The following is a 24198-nucleotide window of genomic DNA, read 5'->3' on the forward strand; positions in this document are numbered from 1 at the left end:
AAGTTGGTATTGACAATTTGAAATTCACACAGTGAGAAATAGTGGGAAAAAATGAACTTTGCAGTTGCAAGAAGCTTTGGGCTTTTCTGGGGGGTTGCTTTCCCTTCTCAGATCCTCCCCTCCCATCTGAATCCACTCCCTTTCTGTTTCATTAGAAAATACAGTCTTCTAAGGGAAAATAATAAAATATAACCCAAAAAAACAGGAAACAAAACAGAAGGAAAAGAGGCCTAGAGGAGGTTCATTAAACACCCACTCACTTGCACATTAAGGAATCTCCTATAAACACTAAGCTGGAAGCCATAATTACATATATGCAGAGGACCTGGGACAGACCCATGCAAGCCCTGTGCATGCTGCCTCAATCTCTGAGTTCGTTTGTGGTTTGACCATGTTGATTTAGAGGGTCTTGTTTTGATATCCTCCATTCCCTTTGGTTCTTAGACTCTTTCCTCTGCAGGATTCCCCGGGCTGAGGGATTTGATGGGCTGAGAACTGAATTATCTCTGTCCATGGTCTCTTTGTTTCCTCCTGTTTCTGGAGGAGGCTCGAGGACTGATCTATAATTATAGAAGAATGTTACTAGAAGTCATTTACTATTTTGTTAAAGACCAGTATTGGTTTTACCCTAGGCGAGGTCCCTATAGGCTCTCTAGTCTCAGATTCTTGGTCACCCAAGTAGTATTGGGTATGGGTCTGTCTCATGGAGTAGGACTATAGTCAGATACTGGTTGGTTGCTCCCACAGGCTTGGAGCGTTGGTACAAACCCTGGCTGCTCTTCCAGAGGTCCATCGGCAGGACTTGTAGCTAGGTTGGCATGTACATTTCTCTTGGTAGCATGACAGAGTACCTTCCTGTACCAAAAATGCTAGAACCTAGGGGCAAAGTCTCTAGGTTTCAGCTTGACGTCTCTATGTTGAATGAGTTGTGTGGGTATTGGCTTCAGCTGTGAGTCCTTGCCATCAGATAAAAACAACCTTTTGGCGACAGCCTGGCTTGTTTTGTGGATTCCCTTTGGCTAACAATTAGATGTTACCCAGTTCTGGTACTGGAAACTACATTTGGTGACAGATGAGCTGGGTGCATGTCTTTATTTCCAGCACTCAGGAGGCAGAGGCAGGTGGATCTCTGAGTTTGAGGCCAGTCTGGTCTACAAGAGCTTTGAGTTTCCCTTCGTTTAATTTGATGTTGTCTGTTGGTTTACTGTTAATTGCCTCTATTATGTTTAGGTATGTTCCTTGTATCCCTAATCTCTTCAGGACTTTTGTCATTTTCTGTATGTGTGATGATCATGTGACTTTTGCCTTTCAGTTTTATATGGTAGATTACATTTACAGTTTTATGTATGTTGAACTGTCCTTAGATCACTGGGTTGAAACCTAGTTGATCGTGGTGGATGATCTTGGTTGTGTTCTTGGATTTAGTTTGCACAAGTATTTTGCTGAGTTTTTTTTTTATATCTATGATTACAAATTGGTCTGTAATTCTCTTTTTGTTGGGTCTTTATGTGGTTTGTGTACCAGAGTATTTATGACCTTGTAAAATGTCCCTTCTGTTTCTATTTTGTGGAATAATTCAATAACTCTTTGAAAGTGTTAGAGTTTTGGACTGAAACACTCTGGCTGTTTTTGTTTTGGGGGGAGGCTTTTAATGACTGCTTCTATTTGATTAGGGTTATGAAGTAGTTTTGTTCATTAGTCACACGTCTTTCCTAGGATCTCTGTGTCTGCATTTTTTTTTTTTTTTGTTTTGTTTTTTGTTTTTTTGAGACAGGGTTTCTCTGTGGTTTTGGAGCCTGTCCTGGAACTAGCTCTTGTAGACCAGGCTGGTCTCGAACTCACAGAGATCCGCCTGTCTCTGCCTCCCGAGTGCTGGGATTAAAGGCGTGCGCCACCACCGCCCGGCCTGTCTGCATTTTTGATCTGTCCTCTGCCTGCACTTTGTCCGCCATTGCTCATAACCCTCTCCCCCATCCTTAGGATACCATGCAAAAAAATCTGTAAAATCTTTTAAGTTTTCATTTTCCTGCTTAAAATATTTCAGTGGTTTCCCATTATGATGCTTTAGACAGACCCCAAGAATAATATAAAAATCCAGTGTGGCTTAGAAATCTGAGTCTAGGCTCCAAATTTGTCTTCACCTTCCATCTTCCCTCGCTGTGCTCTACCACCCACAGTCCCGGAAACTTTATACATCGTGATTTTCTCAAGTGTGTTTGTAGCCCCCATTTTTACCTGGTGGTGACTTTGGCTTTTGAATACCGGTAGGCTTAACAAACAATTGTTGGTAACTAGTTATACGTGCCTCATTAGTCCGAAAGGCCGCGATGGCTGTGTAGACTGCTGTATTGTTACACTGCAGCTCGCGAGTGCTCAAAGCCATGTGCAGCATTGTTTTTCACAGTTTTCAGGATTCACGTAACAAGATTTTACTGCAAGAAATTGGCAAGTTAACCAGGACATTCTGTCACTGTAGTAGGGTATGTATTTGTAGTGTGGGGTAAGTGGGTTTTTGCAGTTTTCGCTGGAGTGCAATCCTATTTTAACACCAATTTTTCTGGTTCACTTAGTCTTTTATTGCAGTTCATTGAGTATAACTTGTTTAAAGAACATGTAGTGTAGCCTGGCAGTGGTGGCGCACGCCTTTAATCCCAGCACTTGGGAGACAGAGGCAGGCGGATCCTTCGAGACCAGCCTGGTCTACAAGAGCTAGTTCCAGGACAGGCTCCAAAGCTACAGAGAAACCCTGTCTCGGAAAAACAAAAAATCATAAGAACATGTAGTATATTGTAATGCAGTGTCCTTTACAGTTGAACATTTTGATTTCCTTTCCATTACAGTTAGGGTGTAAGTATTTTTCTGCATGCAGCTTTTCCCCTCCTCAACTCTGTAGTTGTGCTACAGAGTGCAGCTGAGTAGCTAAGGTCGGTCTCTTAATTCCTCAGCTTGAGCTATCCTGTCATGGCCTCGTAAGTGTTAGATTACAAGTGCATGCCACTGCATCACCTCTCCTTAGTTTGGGTTTTTGAGACAGGGTTTCTCTGTGTATCTCTGGCTGTCCTGTAACTCGCTTTGTAGACCAGGCTGGCCTCCAACTCACAGTATCCCCTGCCTCTGCCTCCCTGAGACCACCTGGCTATCTCTCCTGCTTAGTTTTAACTTCAATGTATTTTCTCCCTATTGGTCCCCTGAAGAGGATAAAAGGCTTTGAGCATTTTTATGCTTTTTGATTCATATTGCCAAATTATTTCTAGAAGGGTTGTTCTTCACTAGCAGTCTGCAAATGTGTTATTGCACTTGTTTCCATCTTGAGATGCTCTCTGTGTATGCACATTTGTTTCTACTTTTGAAATTTTTTATTAATATACAATAAGTATATGGTGTGTAAAATTATTTGGGGGGGGGATCAGGGGGATTCCTTGTGTAACAACCTTGACTGTCCTGGAACTCACTCTGTAGACCAGGCTGGCCTCAAACTTAGAGATCAGCTGCCCCCTTTTATGCTGGGATTAAAGGTGTGTGCCACCACTGCCCAGCCAAAATGGTATTTTTTTTTATGGTGTACAAAGTGACAATTTTTACTGTGACACTGGCATCCATGTATAGGATGTAATTTGGTCATATTTATTTAAATATTCACACTAATCTCTGCCCTCTTTCACTGGTCCTTTTTCCAAAGAGTCTTCTACTTTGATATGTTTTAAATCTAGATTTCACATATATGAGAATATACTACAGCATTTTTCTTTGACTCTAGCTTATTTCATGTAACATTTGCCAGTTCCATGTGTTTTCCTGAGAATATGATTTTATTTTTTTAAGGCCAACCAATATGTGTGTGTGTGTGTGTGTGTGTACATAAAATCTATTCATCTGTTAATGAACATCTAGGTCAATTCCATAAGTTTACTGTCTTGTGAATAATGCCTGCAGTACTTCTCTGAACTAATTGAAAGTTACATACATAAATGTGCCTTTATCCTAATTTTCCTGTTTTTCTAAAGAATGGGTTTGTGTAGCTGAGGTAATCGCCAGGGAAATGTGACATTGATGCACAATGTGTGATTTACAAATGTCCTCGGGGTGTCTTTTAACTAGCTCTTTCACTTCCAGTTAGTCCAGTCCAGGAAAATATTTATTTTTTAGTCTCAGACTGGAGCAATTAACTAGCACTTGTCTGTTTGTTACCACATTGGTATTTCTGAAGAATGTACTTTACAGAGTGGCCCTAATTTCTTTGTTGTGACTTGATTCAGATTGTAGATTGGCCAGAATTACTATTTGGTATATCTGTTGGGGTGTATCTGAGGTTTGCCCATTTGCTTAGGTTGCCTTTTCCCCTCCCTACTCTTTTCAGTAGTTTTCTTTTTTCATTCATTTGTGGGAAAATGCTTTGAAATCCTAGAAGCAACCTCTTCCTAATAAGCTTGCCTAAATCTATCCATGCTTCTTTCCTAAGTTGGTTATTACTATGGTGATTATAAAATAATTTTCTATAGTTTATTAGGTGGTGTTTAATAAGCAGTAGTGAATGGAAGTTTCTTGTCCCGACCACCTGTTTCCTTTACCAAACAGGATTAATATTTATACCAAATTACCACACAAACTTAATATTTATAAATTCTTGGTCAAATGGCTCAGGCTTATTACTAACTAGCTCTTACGTTTTAATTCCTTATTTACGCTCTGCCATGTGGCGATACCTTTATTAGCATGGCACATTCATCTTTTCCCTCTGTTTCTGTCTGGGGACTGCTGACCCTGCCTTTCTCTTTCCCATCATCTTTAGTTTGATGTCCCTGTGCTCCCCCCACATACTTCCTGCCTGAGTACTGGCCAATCAGCGTTTTATTAAGCTAAGTTGAGTGACAAACCTTTACAGTTTACACGGGAATTGTTGTACAGCAAGCAGACCGTTTTGTCTATTAGTATAGTTCCACAAGATTCTTAGTGGCTGACAGCCTTCTCCCTCACTTGTTTCCGTATTCAGATTTTTGTCCTAGTCATCCAGTGAGGGCATTTGCAGTTGGCCTTCTGTATTCTTTTTAGTATTCTCTGGTGTAAAGAGAACACCCCAGTCTTTTTATTCTTAATGTTACTGCATATTGTAAGCCCGTAGCTGTCGTGTAGACGAGTTCCTTCACATGTTCATTAGCTGCCAAGAGTAAGCAGCAGTATTAAGGTGTGGGCCTCAGGGCTGAGGAGGTGGCTTGGGACAGTAAAGAGTTGCACAACAAATATGGCTTGAGTTCAGATTCCTAACACTCATATCTTTAAAAAAAAAAAAAAACCAGATGTGGTAATGTGTACTTCAGTCTGAGCACTGGATGTGTAATGTGTACCAGATGTGTAGTGTGTACTTCAGTCTGAGCACTGGATGAAATGGACACTGTCAGATTCTGAGCTAACCAGTCTAGATTAAATGGTCATGCAGGAAAGGGTTAAAATGGCCCTGTGTTACAACACAAGTAGTGTGTTAACAGGCCACAGAAAATGCTAAATAGATACGGCAGCCTGAGGATTGAGTCCAAAGGGTGAAGCAATGCAAAGAATACAAGGTGGTAGGAAGGGAAGTGATTTAGTATTTGAAGAAACTAGCTGCACAATAGCAGATTAATGAGCCCAGGACACAGTTGAGAAGATACGAAGCTCAAGAGTAGTTGGTATATGAAGTGATGGGATTTGTTGAGGCTGAAAAGTTGGTATCTGAGTAAAGTATTAAGCACCAAAGAAAGATCGGACTTCTTTAGGAGGGAAGAATTCCAAGCAAAGGAGTACCATGGTTTTTGTTGAGAGATCTTCCCTCTGCTAATCGGAGGTGGAAGTTAGAAGTGGTGTGGTCTAGATTATCACATCATCCGATTTACCTGAAGTCAGTGACGAGCAATTCTAGTGGACTAGAGCAGGTTCATTCTGTAGGAAGGATGCAAAGGCTCTCATGTGCTCCTGCCTCGGGGTCTTCACACTTTCTGTTCATTGTGAGTAGGATATTCTTCACTTAGAAGACTCACTTCCTGTCTTCATAAGGTTTTCTTTCTGACCAAATCAGCTAATAAATGTAACCTCCATCAAACTCCATTGCATCAACCTGCTTTATTTCTTCTCGCTGCAGGTTTCTGTTCGTCTTCCACTCTAGAAAGTCTCCCTCCTTTCTGCCCATTGTACTGCCATCCCCAGGCCAGATGCTGGAAACAGACATTTACCGCATGCCTTCCCTCTTCTTTACACCACCAGCCTCTCAGTCCTGCTTCACTGCTGCTTCTCCACTGTTACCCTTTTGACCTTTGTCCTACCAAGTCGTTTCCAGACTGATCTACTTACTCTGGAAAGGAGCCAGAGAGGCCTTTTAAACAGGCCGTTTAGGTATGTTCCCCTTGCTTAAATCCTTCTGTTGCACTTACCTCCTTGTCTTTCAGGCCCTGTGTATATTTCACTCTACCTCATGCCACCTTCTCGGTGTTCTCAAAGTCCCAGATCAGATACGCTTTTTGTATTTTGGCCTTTTGTGTGCTCTGAGCCCTACCTGACATCCACCTCTGTTTTTGTATATGTTTAAATAGCAGAGTCCTTCTCATTCTTAAGGACTTCTTTAAGTCTGTACTGCTCAGTTAGGCATCCCTTTACCCTTGATGAGAGACATCTTTATGCCACTTCACATCTGACTTGACTTGTTTCTTTGTTGTGTCTTCCTTTGCCATCCACCTAAGCCCAGAAAGACAACTTTTTTAAAATTTGTTTTTATTGAGCTATACATTTTTCTCCGTTCCCCTCCCTTCCTCTGCTCTCCCCTTCTATCCTCTCCTGTGACCCCTATGCTCCCAATTTACTCAGAAGACCCTGTCTTTTTCTCTTTCCTATGTAGATTCTTGTATCTGTCTCTTAGAGTCCTCTTTGTTGTCTAGGTTCTCTGGGGTTGTGGACTGTAGGCTGGTTTTTCTTTGCTTTATGTCTAAAAGCCACTTATGAGTAAATACATATTATATTTATCTTTCTGAGTCTGGGTTACCTCACTCTATGTTTTTTCTAGATCTAACCATTTGCCTGCAGATTTCAAGATACCATATCTTTTTACTGCTGTGTAGTACTCCATTGTGTAAATGTACCACATTTTCAAAAGACGCTTAAGGAAATGCTCAACATTCTTAATCATCAGAGAAATGCAAATCAAAACAACTCAGATTCCATCTTAGACCTGTTAGAATGGCCAAGATCAAAAACACTGACAGCTTATGCTGGAGAGGATATGGGGTAAGGGGAACATTCCTCCATTGCTGGCAGGAGTGCAAATTTGTATAACCACTTTGAAAATCAATATGGCGATTTCTCAGAAAATTAGGAAACAATCCACCCCAAGACCCAGCTATAACACTTTTAGATATATACCCAAAGGATTCTCAATCATACCACAAGGACGTTCATAGCACCATTATTCGTAATAGTCAGAACCTGGAAACGATCTAGAATAAAGACGACTTTTAATGTATCTGTCTATGAAGTACTTTGGTGTGTACTCTGAAAACATGCTGAGCAATAATGCCTAAGCAGAGAGAGTCCAAGATTTAAATGTTTCTTCTTACCATCCTGGGGTACCTCTTCCCTGGCTATGGTTACATTTTACCTAGGAATCAGATTGCAACTGTGATTTAATCCATTGGCATTCAAGGATATAAGACTTCCCACTTGAAGCACAAAACAATTCATATTATTACCCTTTCCCCCTTTTTTTGAGACAGGGTCTGACTCATGTAGCCTGGCTGATCTGGAACTCACTATGTAGACCAGGCTGGCCTCAGACTCAAATCTCCCTGCCTCTACCTCGTAAGTTGGAGAGCTAAAGATGTGTGCCACCATGTTCCGTTACACTTAGCTTTTGAAGACAAGTCATGATCTTGTTTTTCTCAGTTAAAAGCCAATAGTTAGGGCCTAATCTAGTGGCTTACCTTGCAATGTCAGCACTCATGAAGTAGAAGCAGGAAGACCAGGAGTTAAAAGCCAGCTTGAACTACATGAGAAATTCTAGGCTAATTTGGGCTGCAGAGACATACCCTGCCTTGAGCACTTAAAAATCCCCAAGCCTAAACCAGGAGTGGTAACATACCTGTAATCCCAGAACTCAGGAGAATCATTAGCTCAAGGCTAGCGTGTCTGAAAACAACTTAGGTGGTAGCACAAGAGTTGGCATAGCACACACATAAATGTGTACAAAATATAAAGACTAGCAGCATAAGGGCACCAGCAGAAACCCAAAAGGAACTGGAGAGAACTGAACCTTTGAAAGATAGGAGCCTCTCTGTATAAAAATAGTTCATTTGGCTTTTCTTATGAGAGCCTTCCTCAGGGTAGTTGGAGGCTAGACTCTAAGGAAAAAGCCACAATTAATGTTTTTATAAGATGGCCGGGCGGTGGTGGCGCACGCCTTTAATCCCAGCACTCGGGAGGCAGAGGCAGGCGGATCTCTGTGAGTTCGAGACCAGCCTGGTCTACAAGAGCTAGTTCCAGGACAGGCTCCAAAACCACAGAGAAACCCTGTCTCGAAAAACCAAAAAAAAAAAAAAAAAATGTTTTTATAAGATGGACCTTGGAGCTTTCAGGGTGACGATTCTGAGGAAGAAATCTCAGAAAGGAGACACTTGCCAGGCAGTAGTAACACCTTTAATCCCCCAGCACTCGGGAGGCAAAGATAGGTGGATCTCTGATTTTGAGGTCAGCCTGGTATATAGAGCTAGTTCTAGGACAGCTAGGGCTACACAGGGAAACCCTGTCTTAAAATAAAAAAATAAAAAGAGGAGGAAGAAGGAGGAGGCTCTCAGTGAGAGCCCTGAGATTACACATGAGGATTCACTTTAGTTTTTGTCTGTCTCCGAGATGCCTTTGTACGGGGGCGATACCAAGGTCCACGAGAGAAAGAGCTGGAAGGGTGAAAGAGCCTGAGGTCTCTGAACTGCCCTCACAGCGAAGACTCACAGCAAAGACATCCTGGAGGGTGGTCTGGAAAGACTGGGGAACACTGGATCCGGACTAAGGGTTAAACTCATATTAAGGAAAAACCAGAACAGAGCTTCCACAATGAGTAAATGAAGTTTCTGGGAGTTCAAAGTGAAGCACTAATCATTTAGTGTGTTAGAATAAAAGGCAATGTTCCCAAGATTAAGGTAATAGAATCTAGAGATTCTGTAAGTTATCCACAGTGCCCAGTATAAAATTAAAAATTATTAAGCATGCAAGGGGACACAGAGTTAAGAGAAAAAACAGTAACCCCGTGATGGAATTTGCAAACAGGATTTAGTTTTCCAGTACTGGGGATCAACTGAACCCAGAGCCTTGTATATGCTGGGCAGATGCTCTACCCAGAGTCGTCCCTAACTCTACTCTTACTTTCGAAACAAGTTACTAAATTATTCAGACTGGTCTTAATATTTTCTGGTCTCAGCCTCTCAGGTAGGCCAAACCAGGCCTGGCTTGGGTTTTTAGATATTGTTAGAAATACATGCCAGGCGGTGGTGGCACACTCCTTGAATCCCAGCACTTGGGAGGCAGAGGCAAGTTGATCACTGTGAGTTTGAGGCCAGCCTGGTCTACAAGAGCTAGTTCCAGGACAAAAGCTACAGAGAAAACCTGTCTCAAAAAAACTGAAAAAAAGAAATGTATACGTGTGTGTGTGTGTGTGTGTGTGTGTGTGTATGTAATGTAAACTCAAAGTGGTTACAGTGAATGAGCAAATAGAGGTTTTAAGCTGAGGCATAGGAAATGAAACAGGAGGGAGGGAGGGATTCAATTTCTTTATTACACATAAGGCTATTCATATGGTTTTAAACCTTATCTTGAATCAGTTTTGGTAAATTGTGATCTTATTTTCAAATGCCAAAATAATTAAATGAGAATCTATTAGGCTGGAACAACTTGAAGACCCAGAAAGGGGGCCTTAAAAACAGAGGGGCGACAAGCTCGGGCAATCGCAGGCCTATTAGCGCCTCAGGGTGGCAGAAGGAAAGAAAAGGAAATGAAAAGCACCAACACTGGGGACATGGAAATCAATAAAAGTCATAAAGTCGCCAGATGTGGTGATAGGGCACACCTTTAATCCCAGCACTCGGGAGGCAGAGGCAGGTGGATCTCAGTGAGTTTGAGGCCAGTCTGGTTTACAAGAGCTAGTTCCAGGACAGGCCCTAAAGCTACAGAGAAAACCCGTCTCGAAAAAACCAAAAACCAAACCAAACAAACAAACAAACAAACAAAAAAAACAAAAAAAAAACCCAAACAAACAAATGATAAGCCCTGTTTTAAAAAGCTAATAAATAAATGAGGAAAGGAAGGAAGGAAGGAAGAAAGGAAGGAAGGAAGGAAGGAAAAGAAAGGAAAGGAAAGAAAGGTTATCTGGAAGAAAGAAAGGTTATCTGTACCTAGCGGACGCAAGTCAACTTTAGTTCTTTAATTCTATGAGTGGGGATGCAAACTGGTATGGAAAAGAGGTGATAGTTTCTTAATAAAGTGAAAACAGAGATTACAGGAGGACCCTGCAGATCTGGCGGAAGTGGCTACCAGAGTCTCCAGTTTTCAAAATTCATTGAACTGTACACTTCAACTGTGGGTTCTTTATAATACAAACCGCACCACTCCAAAAGCAATGCGCAAACTTCAAGGCAGTTGCCAAGGTGCCTTTGGGTCCCTCCTGGCCAGCGGCTCAGGCTCCGTGGATCAGAAACGAAACCTAACTGGATCCCCGCCCCCAGCGCTGAGAGGCAGTTTCGGTTTCCAGGCACTGGCCCTGGCCGCTTGGCCCTAGGGTGCCTCCTAGCCTAGGAAAGTCCCCTCTGCGCTCAAATCGGCGGCGACTTTTGGGGAACCAGGGCGCTCATCGCTCGCGGGGAGCCACAGAATGACTGCTGAACAGCGGCAGAATCTGCAAGCATTCAGAGACTATGTCAGGAAGACTCTGGACCCCACCTACATCCTCAGCTACATGGGTCCCTGGCTCCAGGATGGTGAGTGGTCCCCGATGCGATGTGGGCTCTCAGGCTGTTGGTGTATTTGTTTGTTTGTTTGTTTTGTTTTGTTTTGTTTTAAATCACTCAAGCCAAAACCAATTTGGGTCCTGTCCCCCCCCCCCCTTTTGCTTTCTTTAGGCCAATTTGTGTAACTAACCTAGGAACACCGGGTTTGTGTCTGATTGCCAGCAGAGCAAGGCTTTGAGGCAAAGGTGGAGGTGAGGGGCTCGTGAAACATGAGGACTGAGGTACATGACATACACAAAATGCTATCAAAGGATGTAGCTAACGGGAAGCCCGTGGAGGAAAACTTTCCCCAGACTCCACGTGTTTAGGGTTTTGTACAGTGTTTCATGTCCAGCTTTTTTTTTTTTTTTTTTTTGAGACTCGATTGATACCCTTTGTAGATTGTCACGAGTGCTTCCACCCGAGATGAGCAAACGGAGATATCCTCCGAGGGGTGATGGGAGGCGACCGGGTGACAGTTGTTACTTTTCATTTGACTAGTCCTTGCTGTCTGTCCTGGTTTTGGACGGTAATGCAAACTGCAGGTTAATCCCGGGGCTTCTTTGCTCTGCGGTTTAAACAGTATGTTCAGTGAGGCAGAGAAAACCCCTCAGGGTCCCCACTCCCAGTTCTGCTAGTGAGAAGTAGAAAAAGACACCCTAGTGACTGGACTAGCCTTGAACCCTGAGGACAGGAAACCCACACAAGACACCTCAGTTTACAAGTGGTGTGACTTCCATTCTTTTAATCTTATCATTCCTTCCTCTCTGATTAGTTTCCTTCCCTCCCCCAAATGGTCCCCTGTTCTGCTTTCATTTTCCTCTCTCTCTCTCTCTCTCTCTCTCTCTCTCTCTCTCTCTCTCTCCCTTTCTTTTTCTTTTTCTCTTTCTTTTTTCTTTTGGCTTTTTGAGGCAGGGTTTCTCTGTGTTGCTCCAGCCTGTCCTGGAACTAGCTCTTGTAGACCAGACTGGCCTCGAACTCACAGAGATCTGCTTGCCTCTGCCTCCCAAGTGCTGGGATTAAAGGTGTGCGCCACCACGTGTGGTCCATCTCTCTCTCCCTCTCTTCCCCGTCTAAGGAATCTTCCTTCCCTCTCAGGAGGCCTTTTCAGTTTCATGAATTTTAGGATTTTTTTTTAATAGTCTGTAAAGATGATGTGAAGATTGAGATTTTTTTTTAAATGTGGATTATGTTGAATCTGTACATTGCTCTTGGTACTATATCTATTTGTATAGTACTAATTCTGCCCATCTTGGGAGATCTTTTTATCTTCTGCTGTCTTCATGAATTTGTTTCTTTGGTGTCTTGAAAGTTTAGCCTGTAGTAGCCTTTCGCCTCTTTTGGTTAGAGTTTGTTTGTTTGAAGCTCTTGTGGATGACATCCCCTCTTTCCCCACTTCTTCCTGGGCAAGGCTGTTATTGGTATGTAGGAGAAGCTACCGTTTTCTCCATGTGTACTGCGTATCCTGTCACTCTGGTGAAAGTTTTTGTGAGGGCTGAGTTTTCTCGTGGAGTCTTTGGGGTCCTTTTAGGATTATATTGTCTGCAAATAGAGATAACTTGACTTCTTCCTTTCCTAGCTGGGTCAGTTTTATTTATGTCTCTTGTATTGTTCTAGCTGAGACTTCAAGCGCTATATTGAATAATAGGAGAAGGAACAAGCACCCTTGTCTCGTTCCAGATTTTAGAGAAAATGCTCTCAGTTTCTCCTATTTAGAACAATACTGTTTGTAGGTTTGCCATTGTATATTAAAAAAAAAAAAAAAAAAAAGAAGCACAAACGACCCAAAATAGCCAAGGCTATCATTAACAGATAGCCAAGGCTATCATTATCATTATCAATGCACCCCAATCAGCTCAGCTGTCTAGCAAGGAATCAGGTAACAACAAATGCTGACAAGAATGTGGAGGAAGCTGGGTGGTGGTGGCGGCACACACCTTTAATCCCAGCACTTGGGACATAGAGGCTGGCAGATCTCTGTGAGTTCGAGGCCAGCCTGGTCTGCAAGATCTAGTTCTAGGACAGGCACCAAAGCTACAGAGAAACCTTGTCTTGTCTTGAAAAAAAAAACAAAAAACAAACAAACAAACAAATAAAAAGAACTCAAAATCCAACATAGCACAGAAAGGCTTACACACCTGTGTCTATCTCTGCACTTTTTCATGTCAGCGAGGACAGTGAGAACCCCTGAAATAGCGGCTTCACGCTTAGGGGAAGGTTTTTTTTTATTATAGATGTGTGAGAGAGCGAGCAAGCAAGCAGAGGCATCTGGGAGAGTCCAGAGCAGAGAGACAAAGAAGCAGGCTGGTCTCACCATGGCAACTTTTTTGGAGCAGAGAAAATAGCAGGGGGAAGCAAGAAAGGAGAATAGTGGGGGATGGAGTGGGGGCAGACACCTGATGATTCACAATGACTGGAGATAGAACCAACCTAAAAGTCCAACAGTGGGTGGGTAAATGGATAGATGGATGGATGGATGGATGGATGGATGGATGGATGGATGGATGGATGAAAATTCCTAAGACTGCTTCCATTTGGAACATAGAGTTTGGGGTAGCCTAAATCTGTATTCCTGAGCCATGGTCACTGAAAATGGCCCCAGAATAAACTGTCTGTCCCTTATTCCCTTTAAGATGAAAGCTATTGTTTTGTTTTGTTCTTTGTTTTTTCTGTCTTGGACGCTTGCAGTGTAGTAGTCTTTGAACTCTGGTTAGGGCTTGTTGTTTGTTTGAGGCTATTGCGATTAGTAACCCCCTATTCTGGTTTCTTTCTCGCCAAGTTTGCTAAAGGCATGTCAGAAAGCTACTGGCTTGTATGTTCGTCAGAAAAAAGGTTTTTTCTTCCTCCCTCCCTCTCTCCTTCCTGCCGTGTACTAATCTGATTGTGCTGTCAGAGTAATGCTAGCCGTAGAATGTGCCTCCCTAACCCTTCTGGTCTATGGGATGTGTTGAAGAATATTTATGTCGGCTTTTCTTTAAAGGTTTGGTAGAATTATTCAGCAGTGAATCCGTCTAGTTCTAGGCTTTCCTTTGTTGGGAAACTTCTTTTTTATTACTGTTTCAATCTCATTTTTTGTTATAGACCTGTTTGGTTATATCCTCCTGATTAAATTTGGATGGGCTGCAAGTGGCTAGGAATTTGTCAGTTTCTTCTAGTTTGTTTAAGTACAAATTTTCCATGTACCTCCTAATGATTTTGTGCATTTAATTAGACTTTTTGGTTTTTTGAGAAAGGGTTTCTCTGTGTAGTTTTGATGCCTGTCCTGGACCTAGCTCTTACAGACCAGGCAGGTCTTGAACTCACAGAGATTCACCTGTTTCTACCTCCCTAGTGCTGGGATTAAAGGCGTGCGCCACCACCCTGCTTAAATTACTTTTTTTTTTAAAAAAAATAATTTATTCTTATTTTATGCACATTGAGTGTATGTCTGTGTGAGGGTATTGGGTCTCCTCAAATTGGAATTACAGACAGTTGTGAGCTGCCATGTGGGAGCTGGGAATTGAACCAGGGTCTTTTGGAAGAATAGTCAGTGCTCGTAACTGCTAAGCCATCTCTCCAGTCCCTAAAAGCTTTTTTTTTAAAATCTCTAAGTTTGTTAATGTGGGTCCTCTCTTTTTGTTAGTTTAGCTAAGAGTTTTAAAGTAATAGTTTGGTTTAAATAATAAATCAATAAAGAGAAATAGTAATAAATGCATATGAAATTCCTTGCCACAGAAGCGAGGAGGAAGAAGATATCATATTTCATGTTGATATTTTTAAGTTCTTTTTTTTTTTTTTGGTTTTTCAAGACAGGGTTTCTCTGTGGCTTTGGAGCCTGTCCTGGAACTAGCTCTTGTAGACCAGGCTGGTCTCGAACTCACAGAGATCCGCCTGCCTCTGCCTCCCAAGTGCTGGGATTAAAGGCGTGTGCCACCACCGCCCGGCATCATGTTGATATTTTTAAAATGCTGACCAGAGGTTAAAGATGATTACACTAGTCTCATTTTCTAGAAAGGGGGAAAAATATCATGTTTAGTAACTTAAACTAACCAGGAACCAGAAAGTATAAAACAGGATGATGCAAGGAAGGCTCTTGCTAGTTGTGGATTATAGGCTGTAGGTTGTAGCCTGTCTTTAAAGAGCTAAGATTCTCTATAGGCAGAATTAGGTCTTCCTGAGACCCCTGTGGTAGTTTGTATAAGAATGGCCCCATCAGAATGCCTCAGGGAGCGGCACTGTTTGAAAGGATTAGAAGTATTAAGACTTGTTGTTGTGTGTTTTTTGAAACAGGATTTCTTTGTGTAGCCCTGGATGTCCTGGAATTAGCTCTGCAGACCAGGCTGGCCTCTAACTCACTCAGAGATTCCCTTGCCTCTGCCTCCTGAGTGCTGGGACTAAAGGTGTGCGTCACCACCACCTGGCACCACAATGCAGCTTTGTTGGGTAATAAATATGACAGGGCATCATATAACTCAAGAAATGGGGTATTACCAAGCATCTTAACAATACTGTTAAATTAGTTTATTAATATGGAAGAAGAAGATATAGGCACTGTTTAATGTAGTAAGAATGACTGAGAGTCCACTACACAGATTTGCCCTATAAAAGGAGAGTATATCAGCCTCCTCCAATGGGTAAGCTTTCTCAGATACTGTACTACTTAAATACTTAGCAAAGGTTCTGAAGCACGGCTTCTATAAATTTATCCTTTAATTTTCAGGCTCAGGCCCCCCAGAAAAACATTTTAAATCTGTTTCAGTTTCTATGTCTATGTGATGGAAATAATGATGTTTGAGAATTTTGAGAATACATGTCCATGATACTAAATTATTGACAAGTATTCTATATTCCCAGAATTAATCACAGGACTTTTAAAAATTACTTAAATAATTTCCAAACATCGTAATTTGGAACCACAAGACGGCCTCATAGGTAAAGGCACTTCCTGCCAAACCTGATGATCTGAGTTTGATGCCAAGGCCATATAGTGGAAGGAGAGAACCAGCTCCTGCAAATTGTTCCCTGGCATTTCTGCACATCTGCCATGGCATACGCATGCAACACACACACACACACACATACACACACACTCACACACATACTCACACATACACACACATACACGCACTCAAAAAAGCAAATAAAGAGTAATAACAAAATAGTACATTTAAGTAACTCTTAACCGAAAGAAAATCAAAATATTGCTAGCCATTTTTAAAAGTAAAGCTACCAATCAACGCCCACATTCCACATTTAAGCTATCAGCTAAGCCTCCTTCAGTCCTCCTGCAGGAAGGTGCATCATGATTTCATATTCCAGGACAAACAGAAATGCAGCCTTTGCCTAAGACACAAAGGGTTCTTACAAATTGAGTTCCCAAAATGAGTCAACAACCCTTCCAAGAGAGAGGGTGTGGGATGTGAAGAGGAGATGTAGCTTAAGACTTAGGGTGATGGAGACGACTCAGCAGCGGGGAGAACGCACGGCTCTTGCAGAGGGCCCGGCTTGGGTTCCCAGCTCCCGAATCAGGCCGCCTATAACTCCAGTTCCACGGGATGTGACACCCTCTTCACAGGCACACAACCCACACACAGACACCAAATACACACCTTGCCCTTCTCCCCTATTCCCTCTGCCTTCTTGGAAAAAAAAAAAAAAAAAACCTGTAGATTACATTCCTGAAGCTAGCCACCAAGGTCTATTTCCTTGTTTGGCCACTTCCTCCTCCTGAGGCCAACTACCAAAGTCCACTATCAGAGTACTGGGGTCCAGCAATCAGAAGCCCCCTTTGGCTCACCTAGTTAACATGCCCAGTTAGAATCAAACACCTCATCCTAACATGCTGGTTCCCCTTGTACCTTTATAAACCATTTGCCTATGGGCAATGTCTGTCTCCTCTCTATCCAGAAGCAGCCCTTTGTCCTCTGGGACAAATATTCCTTTCCTATGTCCCTTGTTCCTTTTCCCTTCTCCCTTCTCCTCTGTCTCCTGTGTTGTCCCTTGTCCCTGCCCTCTGTCCCTCTGGAGCAAATCAGTCTCCTTTGTGCTGAGAACGTGGCCTTGGGGTTCCAGAGCTGTTATTTTTCCTTTTACCTATCTCCTCTCCCTCCAAAAGATTATGATAAAGTTGTTTAGATGAGGCTGGGAGTGTGGCCCAGTGGTAAAGCCCTCATCTAGGCTATATGAGGTCCTGAGTTTTTTAAAAAAGAAGTTAGTTGTATCTTGTTTGGTTGTATTTTTTTTTTTAAGAGGAGGAACATGAGGAGGTCACTTAAAGGTGAGAACGTTCAGAAGATAGGCTCTTTTTTTGTTTTTTGTATTTATTTGTTTATGTATGCACCATTCTGCCTCCATGTATGCTAGAAGAGGGCACCAGATCTCATTACAGATGGTTGTGAGCCACCATGTGGTTGCTGGGAATTGAACTCGTGACCTCTGGAAGAGCAGCTAGTGATTTTATCCTCTGAGCCATCTCTCCAGCCCAGAAATATTTTACTTATTTCTTTTTTAAATCACAATGTGTATTTTTTTAATTTTTTAATTATTTATTATGTATACAACATTCTGTCTCCGTGTATGTCTGGGTGCCAGAAGAGGGCACCAGATCTCATGAGAGATGGCTGTGAGCCATGATGTGGTTGCTGGGAATTGAACTCAGGACCTCTGGAAGAGCAGCCAGTGCTCTTAACCTTTGAGCCATTTCTTCAGCCCCCATGTTTTTATAATTTATCATATTTTCCCATAAATATTTTGATCTCTCTTTCTCAATTTTCTGTTAGATTAGTAACATTCTCTATTCTTTACCTTGCCATTTCTTCCTTGCACTGGCTCCTTTAGGAGCTCTGGATTCTATTGGTTGACCTTAATTTTGTAACAAATATATCCTATCAATAAGGATGCATTGAGGAACCTGGGACACTAATAAATACTATGGCTGGGTATAGGATTTTAGACTTACATTTTTTGCCGAAGACAGTGGGAATTTACTCATACATGCTCCATGTCCTTCTTTTTCATTAAAATCTTTCCCTTTTTTTTTGTTTTGTTTTTTTATTTTGTTATGTTTTTGGAGACAGGGTTTCGCTGTAGTTTTAGAGCCTGTCCTGGAACTAGCTCTTGTAGACCAGGCTGGCCTCGAACTCATAGAGATCCACTCGCCTCTGCCTCCTGAGTGCTGGGATTAAAGGCGTGCGCCACCACCGCCCGGCTCATTATAACCCTTTCAAATTGCATTTATGACTGTGGGCACTGGCTCCACCTCGTGAGAGAACTATTGGCACATTTCTTCTGGAAAACTATGTGCTTCCCTGTGTAGTGCAGGACTTTGCTGATCCCCAGGCTTTCCAGGCAGTTTCAGAGTAGGCCTGGCTGTGGGCTATAGTCTTTTCAGAGTTCCTTTGGAGTCACATGCTCACCCCCACCCTAGAGGAGCACTGGATGGGTAGTATTCTCAGCATCCATTTCTTAGTGACACCTTCTGGACACATGTTTAGTAGAATGAAACCTGTCCATGTAACAGTGTTAGGAAGAAGATGATAAGCGCACAGTTATCATATACAATGCCAGAGGCTCCACAGAGAGGAGCTTTAAAAGCCTCTACCTTGGGAAGCTGAGGATAACATCACATGGGGGCCCCAGAATAGTAAACAGTGGGAGCTGTTGATTTCCCCAAAAGACGGGCTTTTCTCTGCGTTGAAATCCCGGCGATCTTGATGGAATTATCACTGACTTGTAAGCAGCCGTATTGGGTATGGTAGGCAGCAGGATGAGTCCCACAAAGTGCAGAGTCTGAACTGCCCAGGATCTGACAAGACAGCTTAACCTGGAAGGCCTCTGCTGTGTCTGGGATAAATCTCGTCGTTGTGGCGTATCAGTGGCAGCTGGTCTAAAGGAAGATCATGTCACAGAAGGCAAGAGCACAGCTGTGAGCAATAGGGCAGATGTTAGGACTCAAAGGTAAGACTGTGGACCCAGGGAAGCTAGAAGTGACCGGATCAATCGCTGTTGTGAGTTGAATTATGCTGGGGTGCTAATTCCAGGTAGCTCAGAACATGATCTTATTTGGAGATGGGGTCTTTGCAGAGGTAAAGTGGGGTCCAATTGGAGTAAGGTGGTATGCTATGCGACTGATAAGATGTGAAGATCTGCCCTTATAAGATGTGAAGGCACAAAGACCAAGAAGACGCTTTGTGGAGATAGAGGGAAGGTGTAGGGAGAGACCTACAAGCCAGCTGCGGAGACGCAGTGTGAAGATGGGCAGAGACTGGAGGGCATGAGGAATCCTGATGGCCGCCCAAGCTGTAAGGGCAAGGGAAGCGCTTTCCTCTAGTCCTCCATGGAAGCATCGCCCCACCAAGACCTTGATTTCGGATGTACAGGCTTAGAGTTGTGCAAAAGTGTCTCTATTGCCTTAAGCTATGTGGTTTGTGTCAAGGTGTCGCTGCAGCCACAGGCAACTCATACAGATGGCTTAAGGAGAAAGATGGTCACAGGCACCAGTTAGGATGTGTAGAAAATCAATCTCAGATTGCTAGTGGGGTTGCAAAATTGCACGGCTTCTTTGGAAAATGATTTATCCATTCTGCACTCTGTTCAAACAAGCTACCGCATGGCCCAGCAGTCTCACATCTATATGTACCTAAGAGAAGCGTGTTTGCACAAACCTGTCTATGAGCACTGTGGCTGTCTGAATGAGACGGACCCCCATGGGCTCATATATCTGACTGCTCAGTCACCAGAGTGGAGGAACTGTTTGAAAGGATTAGAAGAAGTAGGAAGTGTGGCCTTGTTGGAGTAGGTGCACCTCGGTGTAGGAAATGTCACTGGGTGAGGTCTCAAAAGCCCACGCTAATCCCGGTCTCCCTCCCTCCCTCTCTCTCTCTCCCTGCAGATCAGGATGTAGCTCTCAGGTACTGCTGCAGCACCATGCGTGAGGTCCTCCTCCCTGCCATGATGACAATGGACTTACTCCCCGACGCAGCCCCCAATTAATGCTTTTTAATACGAGTTGCCACAGTCATGACATCTCTTCACAGCAACAGCTAGTGACCAAGAGAAGCACTCATTGCGTTTCTATTTATAATACCCAAAGAGTAGACACGGACCCAGTGCCTACCGAGCAACGGGATTCCATTGGCTTGTTATTTTCTTATATTTTTTTTATTAAAGGAAGGAATGATAGCATGTACAAGATGAATGAACCTGAAAACATGTTAAAGGAAAGATGCCAGTTGCAAAGACCATATGCTGCATGAAAGCACTCACATAGATGTCCAGATAAGAGCCGGGGCAATAGCTCCATGGTAGAGTACTTGCCTTACAAGGCCTGAAAAATCCGGAATAATAAAATCTGTGAAGTTGGTCAGTGACTGTCTAATGCAAAGGGAAGAGAGACCAGAGTGGTTGCGAAATAGGTATAGGGCTTCTTTTTACTGTAATTCAATAGTTGGGGTGGAGTCCAGACTCTAAAGTCCACCAAGTTCTCCCCTTGACTAGAGAAAGTGTGACTGTTAACAGGAACTTTGCTGTTGATAGAGATCCTTAAAGGAGAGCTAAGGCAGAAGACTTCCTCTCCTTGCTCTTTCCAGATACCTTTGTTAAGTGTTGCAGGCCGGGTCTCCTAGTCTCTAAGAATGCACCAAAAACCACACTGGCAGCTGGCTCCCTCCTTTGGAATTTGTACTCTATCTGCTATGGAAAAAATTGCCTATGTGGGACCACAGTCGGAGAGTGGTTTGTTGACTTCCTAGGTAGAGTTAGCATGTCTATTCAAAATGAATACCATTTTGAAGCTAGCAATTGCTAGTGTTTCCTGCCCCCTGTTCTCACTGGTCTCTTTAGCGCCCTCTTTTTCCATTTTTCTGCTGTATTTTTCACTCTAGCAAGAACCCAGAACAAAAGATCACAAATGTACTCTTAATTCAAGCTGCTTACTGCATCTGCTGCACAGATTACTGACGCATGAGGTCCCACCCCACCCTCTTAGTCCAGCCATTGCTTCCTTCTATGTAACACCCTCCACTGTGACTTCTGCCAACTTCGGGGAGCTTGCTTATTTACCTATTTATTTGTTTGTTTGTTTGTTTGTTTATTTATTTATTTATTTTCAAAAGTCTTGAAGACACTCGTTTCGCGGAGTGCACGCTCGGAGCTCTGCACCCGCTTGTGTAAAGGATGGGAAGTGTGTGTTGATGAATGAGCAGAGTCTGCTGCTTCCCAAAGCTGCTTCTGCTGTGTGGTTATGACTTCCAGCCCAGGTGGGAGGGGCTGGCCTGTTTCGCCTCCAGTGAGGAGTGGTTCTGCAGGCTGCTCACCTGTCCTGGCTTCTGATTGCAGAGGTGGTCCAGTTCATCCAAGCTGAGAAAAACAACAAGGGCCCCATGGAAGCTGCCTCCCTGTTCCTCCAGTACCTGCTGCAGCTGCAGACGGAAGGCTGGTTCCGGGCCTTTTTGGATGCCCTGTACAGTGCAGGTTGGTTCCTTCTTCTCACTCACAAACCAGAGTTACTTTACTCTACTGAGTTCAAATGCCGTAAGGGAAAAGGGATTAATTTTGAGGCGTCTATGTGTAGTTCATGCCTCATTGTTCAAGGACAGGTAAGGACCATTTTCAGGCAGATGATAGAATTATCTACCAGAAACATCCACAGGAACCTACAGGATTGTTTTAACTGGGGGAGAGGCGACCGTGTTACTAGAAACCAATGTCTTTCAAGAGGAGAACGAGTAAGTCGCTTTTATAGTGTTGACACAGAGGCCCATTATGCCGCGGCGCAGCTGTGTGAACGTGAATGACAATCCCGCTGAATTGGAGGCATGCGGCATTAAATTTTATAGCATAAGCTGCCATAGCTATAAAGTTCCACCTGAGCCAAACTAAACACATTGTTAGGGAAGCAAACAAATGCCTTGTGACCACTCCGACAAAGACGGAAGGAGTTGATAAGTTAAACATCTATATTATGGGAATTTTAAAACATGTATATTGGAACATGAAGGGTGAAGCATGTCCGTTTGCAGGCATGATGTCAAGCACATAGTCAGGAAGAACACAAAGAGACAAATGGGGCTGCATAAAAGCTGAAAATCTTTGCACATCAAAGCTCACAACTTCCAGGGTGGAAGATCAACCCGTAGAATGGGAGAAAATGTTTACAAATCATGCATTTGATGAGGGATTATTATCTATAATATATAGGAAATATATTATATAATATTAGGAACTCCTGTAACTCAACAGAGGAAACCTCGTTAAAATAATAGACAAAGTGGATTGGCTGCACAGGAGGGCTGGTAAGAGGGCTCAGCTCATGAGAGGGCTTGCTGCACAGGATTGGGTTCCCAGAACCCACATGAAGAAGCTGGATTCAGCCGTGTGCATCTGAATCCCCAACATTCTTACATGAGATGGGGTAGAGACAGAAGGGAGGCCCAGAAGCTCATGGTCCAGCTAGCCTTGTATATGGCAGAAACAAAAAGAGAGACGCTGCCTCAACACACGGTGCGAAGGGAGAACCAGCTCCTGCAGATAGTTCTCCAGCCTCCACACATGCGCTGTGACACTGGGGTGCCCCCGCCCTGTCCCACTCCTAATACAAAGAAAGGATTTGACATTTCTCCAGACATACAACTAGCCATCACACATGTGAAAAGATGCTCAAAGTCACTCATCCTCAATGAAATAGGAGGGAAGTCTCCAGCGAGTTACTGCTGCATACCCATTACCCCTGTGAGGATGTGGGGGAAACTCTAAGGTTTGTGCACTGTTTGTAGACTATAAAATGGTAGCGCTGCTGTGGAAACTAGAGTTTCCTAAAAACAAACACAAACAAACAAACACCCATTGCATTATCCAGAAGATCCATACCTGGAATTTTCCCCTAAAGAATTAAAACAAAGCTTTGAAGAGCGAATTCTGCACTCGTGTTCATAGCTGCTCTTCCCACCACAGCTAAGATACAAGCCGTGCAAACAGCCTTTATCCCAAATAGTATCCGTTCAGGTGGTAGCGCTCCCCCAGGTCATGGTGAGGCCTTAGACTCAAACGTATCTCAGCACCACGGAATGAATAAACAGTTAAAAAACAAATAAAATGTAAGGAGAAAAACACATGGTACACGCCTACAGCAGAATCCTTTCTAGTTCTCCAGAGGAAGGGAAGCTCATTTATGCCACCACGTGGGTGAACCTTGAGACGGTTGCGCTAAGTAAGTGAGCCACGGTGCTGTAAGTGTTCCACCCACGCCAAACCGACTCTGAGCCATAGGAACAGAATGGTGTTTGCAGGAGATGGAGCGAGGGGTAAAGGCCTTGCTCATGGGCATAGACTTACGAGGAAAACACCCTTGAGCTCCTTTTGTCATAATCAATTTACTCGACATTGCTGAACTTAGTTAAAAGTGGTTAGGTGGTAAATTTTATAATTTTTTAACTACAATAAAACCGTGAATGAGATTATATATTTTAAATATATTAGCCATTACTATTTTTTTGAACTTTCTAAATAATATATGGAAATAACACATATAAAATAACTTAAGAAGTTATGAAAAATAAGTGGTATGTGCACTCTCCTGAACATGTATGGCTTTCTGAAGATGAGTGACATAGAGTGGCCGTGCATCAGACGTGTAGCGGCTGTGTGTCAGACATTTAACTATGCATCAGACATGTAGCTGTGTGTCAGGCATGTAGTGGCTGTGTCTCAGACATGTACCTGTGTATCAGACATGTCATGAGTGCTGGTGTTTGCTGGATATGGCTTATGCACATTTCTTTTCCTCCTTGCTAACGTTTCATGGCAGCGTGACAAGACACTGCAGGGGCAATAGCATATTGAGATTGTCCTAACAGAATCCAGGGGATTCCTTTTCGTAGTGGCAAAGTTTCTTTGTGTGTGGGTGTGGGGAGGTCAGTTGGAGAAGGTAGGGGATGAACATGCGCATGTGTTTATGTGTGTGTGTACACGTCTGAGGACACTTTTGTGTAGGCCAGAGGTTGACATTGAGTGTCTTCCTTAGGAGCTTTTCACCTTAGGTTTTGATTCTGGGTCTCTCATTGAACCCGGAGTTTAACCATTTTGGCTAGACTGGTGGGATTATGTAGGGCCACACTGCTACACCTGGCTGTTGACATGAGAGAGCTGGGGACTGAACTCAGGTCCTCACGCTTGTGCGGTGAGCTCTTCACATACTGGACCTTCTTCCCTGGTCCTGGGGCTGTTTTGTTAG

At 43.1% G+C, this 24198-nt stretch overlaps 1 protein-coding gene across 2 annotated transcripts in view; it reads left to right on the top strand.

Annotated features, from left to right (window-relative positions):
- The first annotated feature begins 10760 nt into the window (after positions 1-10760).
- Rigi (RNA sensor RIG-I) overlaps positions 10761-24198 on the top strand; it is a 43216-nt gene continuing 29778 nt past the window's right edge. Inside the window, exons 1-2 of one of the 2 annotated variants that reach the window (XM_057790988.1) lie at positions 10761-10982; positions 21306-21440. In XM_057790988.1, the coding sequence (XP_057646971.1) occupies positions 10877-10982; positions 21306-21440 (241 nt within the window). In that variant the 5' untranslated portion in view covers positions 10761-10876. Of the gene's footprint in view, positions 10983-13421; positions 13440-21305; positions 21441-24198 lie in introns of those variants that run through there. The other variant, XM_057790989.1, reaches the window with a different exon arrangement.

Source organism: Chionomys nivalis, chromosome 16 (assembly GCF_950005125.1).
Source record: "Chionomys nivalis chromosome 16, mChiNiv1.1, whole genome shotgun sequence".
Lineage (NCBI taxonomy): Eukaryota > Metazoa > Chordata > Mammalia > Rodentia > Cricetidae > Chionomys > Chionomys nivalis.